Genomic DNA, 21557 nt, shown 5'->3' with positions numbered 1-21557 from the left:
CTCTTGCATGATCTTTGGAAAGCCACTGTACTAACTACACTTGTTACTATAGTTAAGAAAATTAAATATTGCAATTATTATTTTTTCAATATTTTATTTTCATAAAGCTTGAAGCATTTTTCCAAGCTACATCTTACTCTTTGAACATCACCTCCATTTGCTGTTGATTGCAGTGACATCTATTGGAGAGGCAGTGTTTGGCTACACAAGCTGCCTCACCTGAAGATCACTGTTTTTGGGTTCCAGCCCCACCCCCCCAAATTTAAACAAAATTAAGAATTGCTATTCCTTTGTTTTAGCACAGCTTCACATAAAACAAACTCTAAAACCTCAGATTCTCAAGAGATATATATTTATCAGTGGTTTTGTTTTTATTTAGTTATGGCTAATAATTCTGGCATTTTTCCAAAGTGACAATGATCTTTTTCCCATCTTCGCCCACAGCAGTACATAGACACTTCCTGAGGTCATAGTTTTGCACCTAAAGCACACCACATATACTTGACCATACCCTCCATAAAGTCGCAACTGAACTCTATTCCTTTTTTTCATCTTTTGCTTTTAATGAAAGCCACCATCCTCTCACGTGCATGTGGATATCATTGACGCTATGGAAGCTGCTAAAAACCTTAGGTATGATGAGGACACTCTGCTCACACGCCCAAGCGCTTTCTAACCCCAACCCAATGCTATCTAGACAACAAGCAGTGTGGGTTTGTCTGAATCAGCCTACATATGTATGTGCACACACACACTCACCTCTCTTTCACCCTACGCAGCCACAGATTTATCACAATGGGGAACGCAAAGTCAAAACACTAGAGAAGTTTTAAAATCTCTTTCTTTGGTAGAGAAACTACCATTCCTCAAAAAGCATTTTAGGAAGATAAATCATTATGCTTTCTTACAGCTTCATTGATTTCTACATTAACTAGAGACAAAATAAAAGAAAGGGGGCATTATTATCCCCTTATTAGATACAGTTAAATATCCTTGCAGACAGGAAGTCTGAGCACAGCAGTATCTAGTCCATTATCTCAGCCACCTTTCACAAATTTTATTATTATCTACTATTCTAAACTTATTTGAAACCAACCAGATCATCCCAGTCAACTAACTAGACAAAAGATTTTACTAAAAAATATAGTATCAACTGAAATTAAGGATTCCAAGTTCTTTCAACAGTTGTCTTTTTAGCTTTCTTATAATGGTTTTTAAGGTCTTTCCTATCTAACTTATGATTGCTTCAACTCAATCACAAAAGTATATCTAAATTGTAGTTATGAATGCCCCAAGGAAAACCTTACAAAACATTCCATTACAAACTACTCTGCCCATCCATTTCCTCTGCTTCTTTTTACTGCTAACTCCTCATTATAGCAATAAGCCACAACAGGGTGCACATTAGTCTATTAGCAGATTCTTAGCACACACCTACAGCCATCCGCCACTAAAGCAAAACACACCAATGCCTATTGATGCAGTCTGTAGCACAGCTGCTTGCAAGTACAAATAGCTCCTTTGTATGCTCTCCCCTCCTTTTACTTGTTTTGATTAAAAAAAAAAAAAAATCCTATTCAAAACCTGATGTTTTTAAGGTTTGGGAAGCCTAAAAAAAACCTCTTCATGAAGAGCGACCTCCTCCAATATAACTTTTGCCATGGAGGAAGCGTTTTCAGCGTGGGGAGGAAAAACTCCAAACCCATGTTGTAACATTTTTAGGTCTGTAAGATGAAGCATTTTGAAGGCTCCTTTTGCAGCAGGATGCACACACTGCAAGTTTTACAAAACTATTTTAAAGAATAAACTGAAAGCCTTAAAACAGCAAAGTCAAAGCAATGAGTAAACAAAAACCACATCACACAGGGTTAGAGTTGAATACTGATAAAGATTTGACAGTATCACAAGAAGAAGAAATAAAACGAGGAAATGCTATTTTCAACTTGCCTTCAAAGTCTAGCAAAAAACTATCTAAGAACTTAGAAAATAATATTGGAAGTAATGGTGGTTCAAATGAAGCTGAAATATAAAGAGAAGCAGGTCTGAAACTAAAGGTCTTGGAAGACACATTTGAAAAAAAAGAAGACACATTTGGGGGAAAAACAAACAAACAAACAAACAAACAAAAAAACAAAAAACAAAAAACAAACCCAAAACCACCTGGAACTTTTTTAAACTTCTTAAACCACAGAAACATGGAGGACATCTGGAGTTTCTCTAAATCAAGAGCTACCTAATAGTTCTATCCCCAACAAGGATTCACTCTATTTGGATCAAAAACAACCTTTGAAAAGAAAAGGCAGAACATCTACAAGAAATGACTGTTTGTTACAAAAAGTCAGCAATGAAAGCTACAGCTTCAGTGGTGGAAAAGCAGAAATAAAAGGGAGCATTGCCAAAAGGCAAGTGGACTTAGATCCCACAGGGGAAATTAAATCAATACCAAAAGGTTATTCCACCACTTTAAGGGGAAAACAGACAAAACACAGAGACTGTAAGGCAGTGTGGATAGGACAGAAAGGAAAGAAAAATTTTCGAAGTATGGCAGGAAGACTAACAATGCTTTGCTTTCATTTTCAGTATGGGGAATGATGAAGGACATGGAGACAAAAGATGAGAGCATGGGTCGAAAGAAGTGACAAGCAAGGAGAAAAAATGTCAAGTGGAGCAAGTAAAGTATTTCTGGAGTATGAAAGAAATTGATGAGCAGGTTCATGACACTGCAGTTGTATTAGTAAGAATGCTAAAGAATAAAATAAAATCCATCAGAAGCACAACCAGAGGACAGATTTAACAGGTGTCCCACCTCAAAATGCCCACTAAGGCCTTCCATGCTACTGGTACAGATTGAGATCTACATGAAGTAAATGAAAGAAGGAGAAGCTATGACCTGAATTTACCTGAGCTGAGCCCAGTTCTCCCATTTAAGATACCTGATCTTCTAAATAAGGAAGACAATAAATCTAGTTCACCTGTTCACTGAAGCTCAGAAAATTATTAGTTAAGGTTACAAAACCAGTAGAATTAGTAGGATAAGTGGGTAAGGAATAGACCAATATGAACATGCAAATGGACAGTGTTAAAAAGGCAAGTACTGGCCTGGACTGAGATTTCTGGGAAGCGTGCTCAAGAATCAGGACAGAAGTTATGAACATCAAGTAGTTTGCAAAAACAATACTGTACTGGAATTTACAGAGAAAACTTTGTTTTTCAAGTGATCCCAGAAAAGAGACTCTGCAAAAGCCCATTCCACAGCCGCCAAGATGCTTAATATCATTAAGTACAATTAGATCATTTCTAACATGCTTTTTACTTCAAGGGTTGAGGTACAAACTTAGTTTAAGCTTCCTTAACCTGTTTTTTATTTTAAAGAAACAGAATGAGGTGGGGAAGAATAAAATGGAAAATGCATATCTTGGTTTTCCAAGATTCTTGGGAAAGATGGCTATTGCAAAACATTCAACTTCAGTCAGTAAAAAGGGTAGAGAAGGAGACAGAATACAATAGACTATTTCAGTTGGAAATAGGGACCTACAACGATCATCTAGTCCAACTGCCTGACCAATTCAGGGCTGACCAAAAGCTAAAGCATGTTATGAAGGGCATTGTCCAAATGCCTCTTAAACACTGACAGGCTTGGGGCATCGACCACCTCTCTAGGAAGCCTGTTCCAGTGTTTGACCACCCTCTCGGTAAAGAAATGCTTCCTAATGTCCAGTCTAAACTTCCCCTGGTGCAGCTTTGAACCATTCCCACGTGTCCTATCACTGGATACCAGCACCTCCCTCTCCACTTCCCCTCCTCAGGAAGCTGTAGAGAGCAATGAGGTCACCTCTCAGCCTCCTTTTCTCCAAATTAGACAAACCCAAAGTCCTTAGCTGCTCCTCATGGGACATTACTTCCAGCCCTTTCACCAGCTTTGTTGCCCTCCTCTGGACACATTCAAGGACCTTAACATCCTTCTTAAATTGTGGGGCCCAGAACTGCACACAGTACTCAAGGTGAGGCCACACCAACACTGAATACAGCAGGATAATCACCTCTTTTGACGAGCTGGTTATACTGGGTTTGATGCACCCCAGGATGCGGTTTGCCCTCATGGCTGCCAGGGCACCCTGCTGATTCCTATTAAGACTTCTGTGGACCAGCACCCCCAGATCCCTTTCTGCAGGGCTGCTCTCCAGCCACTCCTCTCCCAGTTTATACTTGTGCCCGGCATTAGTCCATGCTAGGTACAGAATCCGGCATTTTGACTTGTTAAATTTCATCCCATTAATCATAGCCCAATGCTCCAATCTATCTAGATCCCTCTGCAAGGCCCTCAAGGGAATTAACAGCACCTCCCAGTTTGGTATCATCAGCAAACTTGCTAATGGTGCATTCAACTCCTGCATCCAGATCGTTGATCAATATATTTAACAGAACGGGCCCTAGAATTGAACCCTGAGGAACACTGCTGGTGACTGGTCACCAGCCAGATGCAGCCCCATTCACTACAATACTTTGAGCTCTGCCCTTCAGCCAGTTCTTCACCCAGCACGCTGTAAACCCGCTCATCCCACAGTTGGACAACTTGTCCAGAAGGATGCTGTGAAGGAGAGATTCATCTGAGTAGATCTGCTTGCTGCTGCCAAATCTGGTAGGATTGATGAATTTAATATCAGAAGTAGCTTTACGTTTTCAGCTACTAGACTCAGCTGGCAATATCGTTAGGGGTGGCAGAACAGCTAAGAAATGACCAAGCCCATCAATAAGAAATTATTTCTGTGCAAAGTATTAACTTAGGTCTAGCAAGCACTCGGATTGAGGCATATCCTAATTAGATAACTCAGGTGTCAGGCTAGTTATCAAACGTATCCTTTAACTGGGAATTATAACTTTAATAACAAGCTGAAATCAGTTTGCTACAATTGGAGGTTTACAGAGTTGGTCTGAAAGCACAAGATATATTCAATCCAACATCCAGACAGTCTGCAGTCAAATGCTCCTCCTGACTACCACTCCCCAACAAAAATACTGAAAAGCCTTCTTGTGGTTACTATGTGGCATACTTCAAACAGATGAGATGACAAACTCAGTAAGGGAGAGTTCTGGAAAAATCTCAGTTGGTTCAAGAACTCACAGCTTTCCCTCAAAGCAACAGAGGAAGAGCTGAACACCCTGCTTCTGTGCCCCCATTACTGTTTCCATGAGAACAAGCTTCCAAAATCCTTCTCGTCTCCACCAAAGCAGCCCTAAAAATGACAAACCAACCAAACTCATTAATTATCTCAGCTTCAATGGCATGCCATTGCCAAGGAAATAAGCAAGAGCAGCTGGAAGAGCTTTCCCACCAGCAGGCCCCAAGTTAGGAGCTTCCACTCTGAATGGGAGCCATGGTCACTTCAAGGTCAAAAGCTACAAAGGCATCTCTGCTTTGGCTTACCCATAACTAGGGCAAACAAAAACCTCTCGAAGACAAAAGATGATGAGAAAAATCACTGTAGCAAAAAAACCCAAGTCAAACCCCAACAAAAACCCCACATCTATGCTAATTTGGTACAAGAGAGTGTAAAGAGAAAAAAAATAAAAGGTAACTAATTTTAGAAAATAATTTAGGACTCCTAGCTGCAATTTTAGTATTCCTAAATATTTTATTGGAAGACAAGCTATGGATAATAATATTACATTTATCCACAGTTGGAATTAACAAAGCAGTATGCTAGAATCAAAGTCACGCTGCCAGAAGCTCTCAAGTTGCACTGCATCCTACTCTTTAGGTCCCTACTCTTCTACAGAGTGCAAATCGTCATAATTCATTGCAAAACCCAGAACTGGACAATTGCAGAACCTTTCCCATAAAAGCTGCTACAAAAAAAGGGGATCCTTTGTTTCAGTAGAGTACTGAGACAATAAATCAGCAGATTTTTCTTTTTAGAGGAATTTTTTTTGCTTGAAAAGCATTGTCTGAAACCAACTGCAGGCTTTTCTGGACAAGGACTATGCGCCAGTGGTTCTCAACCTATGCCTGCTCAACTACCACTGCAATTACAACAGTAAAGCGCAACATCTGCCTTTCACTGCTGACATCACTGCCAAAGCAAGTCCTCTAGCTATTGCTTAGACATTTTTAGGCTGAAAATAAACAGAGCCCTTCCTACATCTCTTCAGAAGAGCTGAGCTGGGAAGGAGCTTGGCTGGGAAGAGATGACTATCTGAGTTACAAACCAGTAGCCCTTGGCAAGAACAAGTTTGAGGATTAGACGCTATTGCCCCACTGAGCACTACTTCCCATAATACAAGCAATAAATGGCAGATATGTTTATCACAACCTGTGTTCCATAAATGTAATCTGACGTAATGATTGTGGCATGACTCACTCTCTGCACAAGCATCCTCATTCTCCTCTTCATCCACGTTAGCTTCCTCTGCATGCAGTCTTTCAAGTGCTCTATAAGGAGGTGGCAACTTCATTGGAGGTGGAGCCCCGTATTTTCTCTAATGGATTCAAAGAAAAATAGTTACATGTTTTGTAACCTCCACACACAAGAAAAAAAATTCTGTTGTCTACTGTACATGTACATACACAGCACTTAATTACATTGCTAAATTCTGCAGCATAGGCTTTTTATGCAAGAAATCAGAACAAGAAGTGACACTGAACATCAAAAACACCCAACAATTGTGCATGTACATTTACTTGTTGAAGAAATACTTGCGTATCATCACAAACAGGAAAGTGTGAACATTAATCAAGGGTTAAAAATAAACATTAAATTATAACCCATTTCTCATTAGAGACTCAACAAAAAATTGTCTGGTACTGATAAAAGTCAAACTTTTAAACACAAAATAAGAACTCAATCTTCTTAGTGCATCTACGAATACTTAAACATAACAGTTCATCTATATTTTGGCTTAAATTTAAAAAGGAATTTGAATTATAACTTACAATAAAGTTCTATTACCTCACATAAATACAGGCAGCTCCTATAATGATGCATATAGCGGCGCATAGCAGGCATAAAGAATAGGCTCCGAACCTAATGAAGACAGGCGCTTGTTTGTCCGAGCAGCTGTTTTTATAGCTCTGAGTAACTGGATCGTGCCTTAGCTTGCTACATGATTTCACCAAATTATGTTCAACTGTATCCCATGCAACCCCACTACTAATAGCAGGATGCACTTTAGAAAGGGAACACTGAGTATGATATGCCATTAGAGCAACGAGAATGCCCATAATTAATTTCTTCTATAGCTGGGAATTACGACTCAACACCCAAACATCAAACCCAGAATAAAATTTTTCACTGTGTACAATGAAAGCTGAACCTGCATATGGATTTCTAAAATCTTGAGGCTAAATTTGCATAGAATAGTCTAACTAGCAAACGGCAATGCAAGCTACATAGAAAATTTTGTGAGATATGATATACATCATCCCATCCATTTAAAAAACATTACAGGAAAGTGATGCATTGAAGACAGCATAACAATAATAAATGCAATTAATTCAGTCCAATAGTACTAAGAGCACTTGGAAAGGCGACAGCTGTTTCCCCAAAGTATACAATACACCAAATATGCTTCCCACTTTTTGCTTGACGCCAACACAGGTAGAACTGTGCAAAATCCAGAAGATCCAGGAAGCGTGAGAGGACTCACATTCTACATTACTGAGCAGGTTAAGATGGAAAACCTGCAGCCCCACTTTCACCTGCCTATGACAAATCAGTAGTATCACTATAATTTAGTAATAGCTCATAGTCTAAATGTTGACCCTTTGGCTTTTTAAGACCTTAAACATTTGTTAGAAAGTCTGTGTGAAATTACACAAGACACCTAAGCTTATCCAGCAGTTTGCTATGGCTCAGAAGGACAAGCTTCTCTCGTCCCTCCTGACCCGGTGAAAAGCCAGGAAGAGTAAATTGTGCCGGAGTACTCCGTTACATCGTGTTTTTATATTAACACAGCTCTTTCCAGCACAGAGGCAAAAGCTCGGTTTACATAGCCAACCAGCAAAATAATGTTAATATCTCGTTTGTCCACACGAAGCTCAATTGTTTTAAGTGGTTTTATATAAATTACTTCAAGTGATTATTTTTAAACAAACAGATCAATAGAGGAGGATAAACACCAACAAATCAGAGAAAATCTTCAGTATTGAAAAGATAATTCATCATATAGGAAAAGGCAGATTTTCCAGCTGGATGTGGCTGCTTTCAAGCCAAACTCTTTTGTGACACTTCGAAGACTGGACTAGAAGTATCATTGATTCCCCATAGGGATGCACACTAGTAATCCACTAATAGCAAGTCTTTCCAACTCAGAGATGCCCCTACTGTAGCACAGTATGACTGCTTTGTGAATCAATGTTCAAAGCTAAAAAGGAGCTACATATTTATGCACTGAAGCTCTTCTACATTCCACCCACCAGTTTATAGCACCAGTGGCTGAAAAAGGTTTGAAAAAGATTAGGCTCCCTCTTTAACCTCCGAACGCTATAGAATGCAACACACTGTGGAGTCCTAGAGATTAAAGGCAGCACGTTGCAAGAGGATGAGTGCTTTTGAGATCAGAAATATAGATAACAAAACTAAGAAAAGGACATTGTAACTGCTTCATTGTAAGTATTATCTACTGGCATGAAAGCATGACTTCAACACCTTTCTTGATTTTTTTCAATAACTGAGCCTCGTAGCTTCTGTATCTGACAGGATCTGAAAGGAGTTTTACAAAAACTTTTGGAGGCAAGAGGACCTTCTCAGTTATCCACCACACACCAGAATACTGAGTAGGATCAAATGAAAAGTTCGTCGTATTTGTAGGTGGCATGTTAAACTGCACTGGGCAAAAGTTATTGTCTGCACTAATTCTGTCTCTGCTCCTCCAGTTCTGACACCCTCAAAGTACCTGACCTACATTCATGAGTCAGCACAGTTCCCACAGTTTAAAATACCTAGGCTATTAGAGCAATCTGGCTGGGAATGAGAAACTAAATTTTTCCCTTATTGCAGAGATTAAAAGAAATCCACTGGTTTAGACCAAACAGATTTTTTCTCTTTTAAATCTGCTGTGAAGTTGCTTGAAGGTTACTGTGCAGTAATTGCTTCGCAATTAGCTGGCCAGCCACAGATTACTTGGTCATTTCCTTGTTTTACACAGCAATGGGAAATGTAGGAAACTTAGCGGATTTAATTATCCTGTAACATGATTTTACTGATGCCTCACATTAAGGATATCATTTGTGTACATGTTATTATTTCCCTGTTTCTACTGAACAAAGAGAATCAATTTGCCTCCACGTGGAGCAAAGCAGGTACTTCCAGAAAGATGCCAGTGAAGAGCTGCAGTGAAAAGCTGCAATAAGTACAGGGTTTCAGCACCCAGGGGAGACCGAAAGAACATTTGTCTGAAGCCTGCCTTGTATTTGGCAGACATTTGGCAAAAATTACTTGAATCAAAGATACTTCAACAAAACACTTCAAATTTCATTTCAGACTCAGGGGGGGCTTATCACAGAGTTATAATGCATGCTATTATACCATTTCATTTAGTAAAACTTGGGTATAGCATTGAATGGAATAAATACCTTTTCACTCTTATTTTCTTTGTCTGCATCCTGATCTTCGCTGACTTTGATTCCCTTAGGCTGTATGGCAGAAACCACCTGAAAAACAATGTATATATTACACACACTAGAAAGAGCATTATAGCCGCAAAACAAACATCCAAAAGCTAGGTAATGACAACAATAAAGCTATGCAGTGCACTCTTCATTTTGCTCCATGTAGAAGGGCATTGCAGTGCAGTCTTTAAATTACATTCTTTTACTGAATTTACAACATTCTCTACTTTTTTTAGTGCTTACTGTTTGATATCTAGCCCCATCTCTTCATTTAATTAAACATTACTCTGAAGTCAACAATATAGATGTACATCCTTGATACAGAGCTCAGTACGGACTCCTGAAGTGTCAGTTCTTAACTATTCAGATAAAGACCAGTGTCCATGCACACAGGCACCTTATAAAAGAGAGCATGTTTAGCCTCCACATAATATTCCTCCATGCCGTTCTTTATTCTTTCAAAATGTAATATATTCCCACTCCTCTGGCAGCACCTTATTTCAGTGAACGGGAGTTGGGACTGCGCAGCACTGCTGAAAGTCTGTGAATGTCCAATTTCCTACAGCCTACAGTTCAAAGCAAAGCAACTCAAATTTCAAGTTATCTGTCTTTCCCTTGATCTCTCTAGAGTGACTAGGAAAGTTAGGGTCAGAGATGCAGGTGAACACTTGAATGCTCTGACAGTTTTTTTGGATCTTTTCTGTGAAAAAGCCAATGCAGAAAGAGAGTCAACTCGGTTACCATCACTGTGATTTTTGCCATCACTGCTTGAGCACCTTCCCAGCGTAGCTGGTGAAAGTCTTAACAGATTTTGAAAGACTCCCTGGAGCACTGGAAAAATAATGGACACAGTTGTGCCACATTTGTCTACAATTGTCAAAGGGGTCTCCTCAGGTCTACTAATCCACCAAAATTCTCAATTAAATTGTCAGACTATACCGAAAGTACATAGAAGTCTTGGGGGTTTTGGTGTGTACTTCAAGGCAGGCAGAATTGTATGCCTTTTCTTACTAAGTCATTAAAAGGTTTCTTGCCTTGGCCTTGCAGATGAGGAGGTGTCTAAACCTTGAAATTTAACTTGTTCCCAAATAACTACTTCAGGTCCCCTTGATTACATATTTTACACAGAGTTGCTAGTGTGAATCTGGCTAATTTTAATTACACTTTTGTTCCTTTGGATAACAGAGTATATTTTTAGATTATGAAATATGAACAAATTAAAGTACACAGGGCCAGACTCAATTACACAGGTGGGAGAACTGAATTAACACCTAGTCAACAGATTTACATCTACTTGATTTACATCAGAGAAACAAGGTTTCAAATCAGGCCAGACAAGTAATCAATCAATCACATGGTCTATAGGCAGAAACTCTGACAGAAAGGATGGACACGAAAATTGATGGAACTTGCCAAAAGAAATTTAGCCAAGTTTAAAATGAGTATTACACATTTATTAAGTTTTGGAATAAAAATAGAAATAAACTTACTTTTGGTATGTTAGACAAACCCTGAACCACAAACACGACAGGATTTCCTGCATTCTTGATAGCTTCTACTGCTTCCTCATGTGTGGCATTTTGTAGGTCTATCCCAGAAACCTAACAAACAATGTTTATTTTTATTAGGGAGCTTGTTTTTGGCACAGAGTCATTACAAGAGATCACACACATTTGCAGAAGATTTAGCGCATCTGAGGAAGGTATCAAAAGCAGTTAAGAGAAATTATTTTTAAAGTATATTTCCATGACGGTTTAAGGAAAAGTATGTTACTTAGTATTCATAATTAAAAGATGGCCATATGTTCCCCAAAACAATCCTTCTAGATAAAAACATAAGGAATAAGATTGTCAAAGAATGCTAGATATAATGGTAGGTATAATACAACTCTTTCAGATTTTACCTGTTTGTGAACTAAACCTGACTTGAAACAATTTTTCAAAACTTCACACACAACCTTAAAGCACATACAAGAACGGCACTATCAGCTTGGGAACCCAGATTCAGTAGTATTCATTTGGACAAAAATGAGTAAAAAAATCGACACACAGAGCCAGAGATGAGAGCCAGGAATGGCTTTCTCCCCTACAGCACCTGCCAGAATCAAGGATTTCCCCCAAACAGTAGTTAATCAGACTGTTAACTATTCCAAATTAACACACACAAAATAACAGACCAATTTCAGTATGAAGAGTCTGTTCTTCTATATGTTATAACTTATGCTTATAAAGGTATGCTATAACTTATTATTCATTTATATGGGAAGAAGGCACTCTAATTTTTTTCATTTCCCCATCAGATACCAGGACCTATCTTTTCTTATAGAGGAGAATGTTAAAAGGGCTCCATAGTCAGACCTTAAAAAAAGAAAAGATGACATCAGGGGTTTCTTTTGGTTTTCAAAACACAGTGTCGTCAATACTTCATGAAGTGGTGGCAGTATTTTGTCCCTTTCTCCTCTCAAAGCTGTTTGAGTCAATCTTTGTTTTGTAGAATGAAAAGGTAGGTTTATCTGCATTTACCTCAAGTATTTTATCTCCAGTTTTTAAAGCCCTTGTTCTTCCTGCTGGGCTGTCTTCCAAAACTTGTTTGATAAAGATCCCTTTAAGTTCTTCTCCATTCTTCAGGCGCTTTATGACAGTTTGTCCACCAACAATACTGATTCCAAGAGACACGTGAGGGTCTCTAAAGATCTCAACACTGAAAAAATAGTGGTAGTTTAACAGCTTGAAACAGTTTTTTAAACTATAAATGCAAAATCTTAAATAAATGTAAGCCTCTAGTCTTTCAAGAAGATTTAATAGAGTAAAGGGATGAGAGCATTCTTAGGCTTCTGGCTTTGACAGAGGCGGCTTTTTACCCTCAGTATACCTCACCCGACAAAAAGAACAAAATTCTGCTGGCAACCCACACCCACTGCTCTTCCAAATAGGCTTTTATTTCAGAGAAAGTCAGGGTAAAACAGGCAGGTCTTCAAGTAAACACCCATCCTCTTTCAGTTTGAGCAAATTGTCTGGAAATGGCAAATATTACAAGTGGTATGCTAGACAAATAATAAAACAAAGCTTTTCATACAACCTTCTGAACACTGACTTCAGTGTATCAGATGCATATTAATCAGCTTAAGCAGAAATTTTCTGATCATATTTTACTTAGGACCATAAAAACAATTCACCTAAAAATGTTAAGAATACAACAAGGATGTGGCTAAAACTTGGCTTGGCAATTTGGAATTCTGCCATTAAGTTTAGCAGAGAACCCACGGAAAAGGAGACAGCAGCACTATGTGCATTGTTCACACCTAATAGTTATTAAATGAGCAAGAACTTGCAGGTCATCCACAACGTAAACCCGCCAAGCTTTCCCAAGTCAGCTGTATAAATAGAAGGCATAATTCTGTTGAACATCTGTTAAAAATTCGCTGTATCTAAGAAAGCCCAAGGTACACAAGTACCTTAAAGTTATTGGCAGAGGAGGGGAGAAAAAAACCCCACGAGCACTAAATCGGGCTCACAGAAAAAGACATAAGGTAAATGGGAAGAAATAATGTAATCATATGAACATACGTCCGTGGTGGTCCCCAGTGGCTGAAGTTTGGAGTTTCTTCTCCTTCTCCTTCTTCTCTCTCAGGTAATTCACTAATTGGGGGCAGAGGGAGGGGAGGAATAAAAAAGGCATCACCCATACCAGGTTGCAATTCCTTGCGTATTTTCTATCTGGCAATGAGACAGCAACGCCTTCTCACGCTGTCCAGTTTAAACCAAATGTGCAGAGTCAACAGACTAGACAGGAATTTTTGTATTTAGGTTTAAATGTACTTAAGGAATGCTCTAGAAATAAACATGATGGGCAGACCAAATTTATAAACTGCTCTGTGATATATAAATCTGCACTGCATTTACTCATTCAAAAATGACTATTTAAGCAATTAACATTTACTTTCTGATGAATATGCTGTGATTCTTATAGAGGGATATAAACATAATAAAACCAGTCTAGCTGACCAGAAAGCAGATCATGATGCAACTGGGAGAACAGATCCAATGTGTTCCATTAAACACCCCAGAACAGGGTGTTAATTAAACTTTTATAGTATATGTGAGTCACCTATTCACAGAATAGGAATGGAAGTATGGAATTGCATGCCCCCACAGAAAGGTTGAAACAATACATCCTTGCACACATTTTCTGTAGATCCTGAGAGCTGTAAATGCTACTCTTAAACTGCAAAAAGGAAGTAGGATGTTGTGCTGGAGAAATAATCCCCTCACCTTATTGTTCAGCTGCTTTCCCTCTGAGGGAAGATTACATTAGGGAAGTACTGAGGATTTGAATCAACAGGCCCCAAAAGCAGATCCACTACCCACTCACCCAAAACCAGTGGGGAAAGAATGGGACACTCGACAGATGTGGCAAATATCTATAATTAGTGCCAGCTCAAGGTTTCTCAGCACCACTGGCAAGACTAAAATTTCTTGTACAGGCCTGAAAGCCATGGCTGAACTGCTCTTCCCAAAAGGAAGAACAAAGGAAAGGGAAAACCAAGAGGACGGAGCTATGATAAGGAGCTAAGGGGAGAGCTCCTTAAGCAGTAATGACCAATGTTGCCGGTAAAGGCCACATCCATACTCCCTTCACTGTGGAGTAAGGTGAAGTAGGCGGCAGAGCCATTCACACTTTTCTGTCCCAGTACTCAGGGGAGGAAACATGGGAAGTAAGGAGTCAGTAAGGTTGTAAGGCAAAATTCAGCTCCTTGGACAAAAGTCATAGAACTGGCCACCTATGTACGTCTTACTGTTTCACACAGCTGTTGATGATTAGTCAGCTAAGTAAAGCAAGAAGACAGTTAAGATCACTAATTGAAAGTCTTCCAAAAACGGAAATCTTTCTCCATACCTGCACAATGCTGTTCCAGGCTGAGCTAAGGTGGTTACTCTCCCAGATTCCGGGTTCTTGGAAAAAACATACTCCTCTCCTTTTAGTTCTTCCTTTTCAATACCTTCCAGATCAACAGCAAGCCCAGGTCCTTTAGAATCAATCCAAAGCTTTGTACCTGAAGAAGAAAAGGTGTAGATGTGAACTTTTGCTTTTTCTGTCCCTGCATCCACCAGTTATCACCCTTGGAAATAAAGCCCTTAGCTCACCATGTTCCAAATCTGGATGTTGTGTGATGATCAAGAGGCTTAGAGATACAGAACATTTATTTTTGAAGGAAACTTAAACCACACTAAACACTTTTTTATAGCACCTTGCTTCTAATGTACATGCAGTCAAGTAATAACTGGAAATGCCAAATCTTTGTGGAACTGAGACATGCTTAGGTACAACTTATGTGACAGATGCTCCTCACAAAAACACGTGCTTGAAATAGTGAATCCATCCTTTACACAGGGAGAACTGTGCAAAGCCCTGCTCCAGCATGGAACCCCATCACACCGGGGAAGACTGATGTCATTTTGGTGATATAAGTATCAACATTAATTGAACCACCAGAGCTCCTTGCAAGAATCATTAGTCTGCCACTGTAGCTTACACAGTGTGTGCTGTACAAGATGCAGGTGACAAACAAAGGAAACAACCCAACCTCCTTTCTCCCAACCAGTGAGTGCTATCTCAGGCAGGTTGATAAATTTATTTCCCTGATGAGCTACCAAATTCTAGCCATCCCTCTCTGGCCATCTGACAAGGAGAAACTTTGCACCTGAGCACAGATTACAAAACCAAGATATAGGGCTATTATCTACCATAGAGCTCACTTGCAAATTTTGGTTGTGGTAAAGTTACCTCCAGAGCCTGTCACTTTTTTTAAGTGCAAAAATCTATAAAATCAGCAATCAAAAGTGACTGAGACAAATTCATGACAGAAATTAGAGGCGTGAGCTATTTTACTAGTGCATGGAGTCCTACTAGGGACATTAGCTACACAAAAGAAAGTGATTCTCCACAGGCAGGACAAAGCTGCAGCCACTTTCAATATCACTTGTGACAACTGTGGGTAAAGATTTGGAGGAAGAAGCAAGATCATGAAGCTGAAACCTATTTAAAGCCAGACTGTCTTGAGCCTGCAGAATTCTTCATTTGAATATTTTATCATTTGAAAGAATTTGTGTTTTGGTATAAAATCTAAATTTGTACGTATGAAATTATAAGATAAAGAAAAAACTTCTTACAAACCTAAATCCATCTTGTTTTTTGCTCCTGACTGGGTAGTTTCAGTATCAAATATGTCTTTTTGGTAGCCGCTGTGTGCTGTGGTTCCAGAAGATAGTGAACTTATACTAGCATTTTCTTCACACTTCACAGAGGAGGAAAAAAGTAAAGTTAGAAAGCAATGGTATCAACTTATACAGGGGTATTTGACATGAACATTGATTTTTACAGCAAACATTCACATTTTCTCAACTACATTAATATTTATTCAGATAACAGTGAAATACTAACTGCTTAATATGCAGTTATTAAGAAGAGGCATGAAAAATGTTATGTGCTATTGCAATATGAAGCAACTGTATCTTTCTACTTGCCTGTAATCCAGACAATAAGTACTTTACTCTTGCTCATTTGTTGTTTTTAAGTAACAAATGTATAAATTTAATATTGGGCAGTCTGGTATAAAACTGTCACTAGAAGCTGCATTTTAGCCTGTTTATGTACATAGTGCATAAGGGGACAAGCCAAACAAAACCTGAAATTCTCTGTAACTGTGATATTAAATCCTTTTCTACTTCAGTTTTTCATATAAAAGCATACATCTCGGAAGCTGGTGCATGGAAGGCTGCATGCTTTTTTGTTTGGCAAGTGAATGAACAAAGACTCAGAAAAAAATAATTCTCAGAATACTTGAGGAGGACATATAAATAAGAGTTTCACAATTTACCTGAAGCTCTGTCTCCTTCTACTCCTTCATCCACCAGTATGCTTGTTACAATTGCTTCCGCCATATCATTTTTCGCTCAACTGCACTATCATCTGGCTCAAGAAACTGATTTGGATTAAAAATAATGAGGAAAAGAGGGAGCTCCTTTCACTGACATTGCTGTTGAAGCCCCTGGCCTATTAAAACCATGAAGTGACATTCTGCTATTACTGACATGCACTATATTAGTACAGCTTGCAAAAAAGAACTGAGCCCACAAGTCAGACATGGGAAAGAAGACTCAAGTACATGATGCCTGTAAATACACCAACCACAGCATGTATCTCATTTGAGCAGTTAAATATACAGACACTAAATAACCAAAAGAACCTTCCAAAATGTACAAAAGTATAGACTGGTGTCCGTTAGAGGTACCCAGATCTCATCTAGTAATTAAAACACTAGAAAGACTCCTTACAGAGTTTAGGTCTGGAATTTGCCTTGAGGTATGGGTCCCACGGTCAGGGTACAGCACTGAGACCAACAGAGCACTCCTTACCATTTGATCTTTATAGAATGGATATTCCAGGGACTGTTTTGGACTTAAGTTAACACTGGATCTTAAGTCTTGTATTTCAGTAGTCTCAAGTTGCTTTGCCCATCGTTCTGTATTGAGGTTCCTCTCTGAAGTTGCCTTCTGTCCGCATGATGCATTATATTTCAGGAAGTCTGAATCTTCTTCATACTCATCATCCACCAACATTTCCTGTTCTTCATCCATTTCTTCTGTTCTGGGTTTCAGAAATTCATGCATCTCCCAAGATTCCTTCTCATACTCGCTGTCATTTTGAGAAAGCTGAAATGACCTTCCCAAGTCCAAACTTGGTTCATCAACAAGATCTTCTTTAAAAGGTGTTTCATCTCTGAAACCCTGCATAAAACATTACAGGAATATAGATTTTACATTATGTTTCTTGCTAACTCTTTTAAAACTATGTTTTATGTTAGGCCCATATTAAAAGTACATCCTGATTTTTAAAGTGACAATCTTTACCTTTTTCATTTTCTGAAAGCAAATACACTCTCTGACTTATGATTTTAACACCAAAAGTAGACATTGCAATCTTTTTTTAAATATAAAGAAATTTAAGTTGCACAGCTTAGATATTGCTGCAGCCATTCAGAATAATCAATCTGAACTGAAGTTAGGGAATGAGAATTATTAAACAACACTAAAAAACCTACAGGAAAAAGTATATATAAATTCAGCTAAAGTATCCCTGTGCTCCAGACTTATCTGTTATCACTTTATGAATGCAGGTATGTTTCTTACAATACCATCAGCTAAATAAAAAACAGCCTGAGTTTGCTTATGCAACAGTATCAGCAATAAAAAAAACCAACCCACAAACCAAAAGCTTGGTTTGTCCCTCCCTTGGGTATTCCATACAATACTTTAACCTGGGGGAGAGCGGAAATGGATGACCCACATCCTAAAAAAAAAAAAAAAAAAGGACATAATTGACTGTTCATTATCTAATACCCTTACTGTTTTAAAGAGAATAGTGCTCAACTTTCTACTGAATTCAAACCACAGAGCAACAAACCAAAAAAACCAAACAACAAAACCAAAAGAAAAGGTACTAAAACCCACTCTGAAAGATCTTGCTCAACAGTTCTTTTTCTGCGATTTGTCGCGTGCCTCCCCAATTTCCAATGCTCCATGCTTCTCCTAAACTGAATGGGGTGCTCATGGAGTGAGTCTGCACAGGCATTTCTGAAATTTTACACCTTGTACCACTACCAGAAAGCTTGCCACACACAGAAAGCTTTTCCTCTCTTTTCTTCAGGCCACCAGGTATGTATGCCCAAACCCGATCTTCAAGGCACCAAAACCCCAAACACTGAAACCAACCTACCGATTCAGGGGTCCTCAATCAAAACGTTTTTCTTTCTGCTTCCTGCCCCTTCCCAGACTCCCCAAGGTACTTCACTATTTCTGACCTTTAGTGTCAGAATCCTGTTTTGTTAGGTTTGTACAAATGCAGAAGAAAAAAACCCAGACACTGCCAAAATGTTCACATAGTTCAAATGAGAGGCAGGAGAGAAAACAAGAGACAGACAAGAGCATAAGGAAACAATGCAATAATACTAGCTGGCATGAAAGCAGAACATTAGCAATCTAGAAATTAGCACATTTTTCATAAGCATTAAATGTTCCTTTAATCTATTTGACCTGTGTACCTCAATCTCAAAAAACACCCAGTCTGAAGAGATTCTAATTCTCTCCTTCTTTACTTCATTTCATTTCATTTCATTTCACTTCTGCAGCATCATTCTCCAAACACTTCTGCAAGAGGCACCAACTTCATCGTTGTCTAAAACAGTTGACTTAGCTCAGAACCACACAGAAATTTGTATTACCATCTCCTAGTACAGCAGTTACGTATGTATAATCACAGACTGCTGCACTGCAGTAGCAGACGCTACCAATGGAATAGGGAATACTGCAAACATGACAGTAAAGTCTACTGTTGTAGCATATAAAGTCTTCAAGTTCCTTTTTTTTTTTTTTTTAAAGTCAGCTTTGTCAGCACTATGCTAGTGCATAAGAGTGGAAGCCATCATGACACGCCACTCTTGGCTCTTATATGAGCAGGTAAGTTAATAAATGCATGGAAATTTTATACTACTGCTCTAAGCTACTATCAATGCTGTCATACATAAGGTGAAACAAAATACAAGCAAATACCTCTGCATGTATTTTGTACAAATTGATCATTCCAGTTTCTATATTCAGCTGGACTTTAAGATAAAATACTTTATTTAAAAATACTTAATAACATTAGTTTTATTTAGGAAGCAGAGAAACAATCTGAGCTGGCAGAGGACTGATTGCTGTGCCAGGAGCTCTTCCTGTGCACCCAGAAGACAACAAACTCCATTTTACATCATTAAAATCAGTAAATATCATGTCCAAGCTAGTTTCTACATAGTATACCTACATCTACCCTGTAATATTGCTCTTTTTGGTGGTTCTAATATACCATTTCAGCATTAAAAATATGTTTGTATCCAGAGACAGGTAGACATGTTTAGCAACAAGAAAATCTAGAATTTATTTTTATTATTGTGTTGCAGTTCTGGATGATCCTTTGTGTATTGTCTTTTCTGGTCTAAAAAGAATGCATTTACCAATGTAAATTAATAAAAATTTTGCAAAGCACTTGAGAACAGATGAAAATTCAAAAATATCCACATCTCTCTCACTCTACACAGGTCAATACTGCAATATTATTGCCTATTACCCTGGTATCTGAGTTTCTCACTATCTTTAGTGCCTCATCCTCCACAATAAACAGAATTATTTCTCAGAAAATAAGAAAAAGGAGAATTGAAGAAGAGAGTAAAGAAATCACTCAAGACCACATAGGAAGTCTATGAAGAAGAACAGATTTCAAGCTTGCCTTATACGCTAGACTACTTTTTTGTTTTGCTGCATTATAATAAAAAGTGTTCTGCTTCCATACCTTACTTTCTTCGCAAAGCTGAACCAACTACTTATGACTACTAGTAATGTAGCATTCCTATTTCATATCCAAGGTAACCCAAGGTATTTTAATGACAGTAAATTTGATAAGGCAGTCTGGGAACTGCATTGGTAAGTGCTATGCATATGCTTACTGTTCACAATACAATTAGTATACAGTTAGCTGCTAGAATCTTTTTCAGAGGGAATCCAGCCTGAAGTCTATCCAATACTTAAGTCTTATCTGAAGGACATTTTTTTTTTTTTTACTTTAAAACATCATTTCCTGTCCATATAAACTTAAGTTGAACCAAAAGAGTAACCAAATACCTGTGGTGCTTCAAGTATTATTGAGAAATTAATATTATCTATTGGTTCTGAAGATCCAGGGCTGGTTTTAATGTTGCTGGAATCCACACTGTGCATGTTCTCCTCCTCTTTGCTTTCTCCCTAAGAAAGGCAATCAAAATGATGAGTCAGGAAAACAAACAAAAAAATTCCCACATTTTTCAGTAAACTAAAAAGGAGAGGAAGAACCAGCCATTAGAAAAGAGATGGGAAAAAGTTACAGAATTATAAAAAAGGGAAGTCGTAAATGGAGAAAATGAAGACAACAGCTTTTATTCTTTTAAGATATTAGTACAGATATAGTAAAAAATAAAGAGATGTGTAGGAAAGAAAGACAAATACAAGGATATGAACAATGAAATATCACTTTTTAGAAAAGGAAAGAATATATTTAACAGCCTTCCTACATTCCTATTTCACCACTCCTCTACTACTTTGAATTACAAGCACTTTATATTAGACGGTGCTGTGCTTTAATTAATTTTGCCTGGGTGCCCTTGATGAACAATACTGCAGTGTTCTCAAGTAAACTACTGGCTGTTCCAAAGCACCGATTCTAGAAAAAGGAAATTCTACTTGAATTTACAGTCTTGCCTTCAAACAGATTAAGTTTCTTTGATGTCAGTGGAGCTCAAGCAAGCACTTATCAGTGTCTTAGAGTGAAATGGACTTCAGCACATATTTAACTGATTTGCTGAATTGCTCGAACCATGTTACACCTATGCATAGGGCCAGTGTGCATAGGTTTGCCCAGACATGTCTTCTGATTCCACGTGGATGTTCTTTCAGGAGGAACTTGAGAACACCGGTTTTCCAGTCAGACCTTTTGGACACTAAGCTGCCCATTCACCAGCTAGCCAGCATTTCTGGACATGTCAAGGTGTACGCATAGCAACTTAGTTGCTTTCCACATGCATATATACCTCTAACCTGAATTTCCTCCCCACCCCAAATATAACAACCCAGTCTACACATGTCATAGAATCAAATAGAAAAAAGTTAAAATCAGTCCTTACCACCAAAGGCTTGCAGATTCCAAGAGAAACTGTACCTGGGGGCACAGATTTCAACACTTCCACTGCCTCTGCTAAAGTGGCGCTGTCCAAATATTTCTCATTTACAAACACTAAGCGGTCACCCGGTAAAAGCTCGCCCCCACGTTCAGCTACTCCACCTGCCACCAAAGAGCTGATCACAATGGCTGGGCTTGTTGGATC

At 38.5% G+C, this 21557-nt stretch overlaps 1 protein-coding gene across 1 annotated transcript in view; it reads right to left on the bottom strand.

Annotated features, from left to right (window-relative positions):
* INADL (InaD-like (Drosophila)) overlaps positions 1-21557 on the bottom strand; it is a 151433-nt gene that overhangs the window by 82042 nt on the left and 47834 nt on the right. Inside the window, exons 17-26 of the mRNA XM_009319816.1 lie at positions 21357-21557; positions 20323-20442; positions 17023-17394; positions 15782-15902; positions 14504-14660; positions 13174-13245; positions 12130-12307; positions 11098-11208; positions 9572-9649; positions 6360-6477 (exon numbers count right to left, since the gene is read on the bottom strand). The exon at positions 21357-21557 is cut by the window's right edge and continues 9 nt beyond it. Coding sequence (XP_009318091.1) covers positions 6360-6477; positions 9572-9649; positions 11098-11208; positions 12130-12307; positions 13174-13245; positions 14504-14660; positions 15782-15902; positions 17023-17394; positions 20323-20442; positions 21357-21557 — 1528 coding nt within the window. The remainder of the gene's footprint in view (positions 1-6359; positions 6478-9571; positions 9650-11097; positions 11209-12129; positions 12308-13173; positions 13246-14503; positions 14661-15781; positions 15903-17022; positions 17395-20322; positions 20443-21356) is intronic.

The sequence above is a fragment of the Pygoscelis adeliae genome, unplaced genomic scaffold, assembly GCF_000699105.1.
Source record: "Pygoscelis adeliae isolate BGI_AS28 unplaced genomic scaffold, ASM69910v1 Scaffold181, whole genome shotgun sequence".
Classification (NCBI taxonomy): Eukaryota; Metazoa; Chordata; class Aves; order Sphenisciformes; family Spheniscidae; genus Pygoscelis; species Pygoscelis adeliae.
The sequence above is the reverse complement of the archived record's forward strand: the minus strand, read 5'-3'. Positions and strand labels throughout refer to the sequence as shown.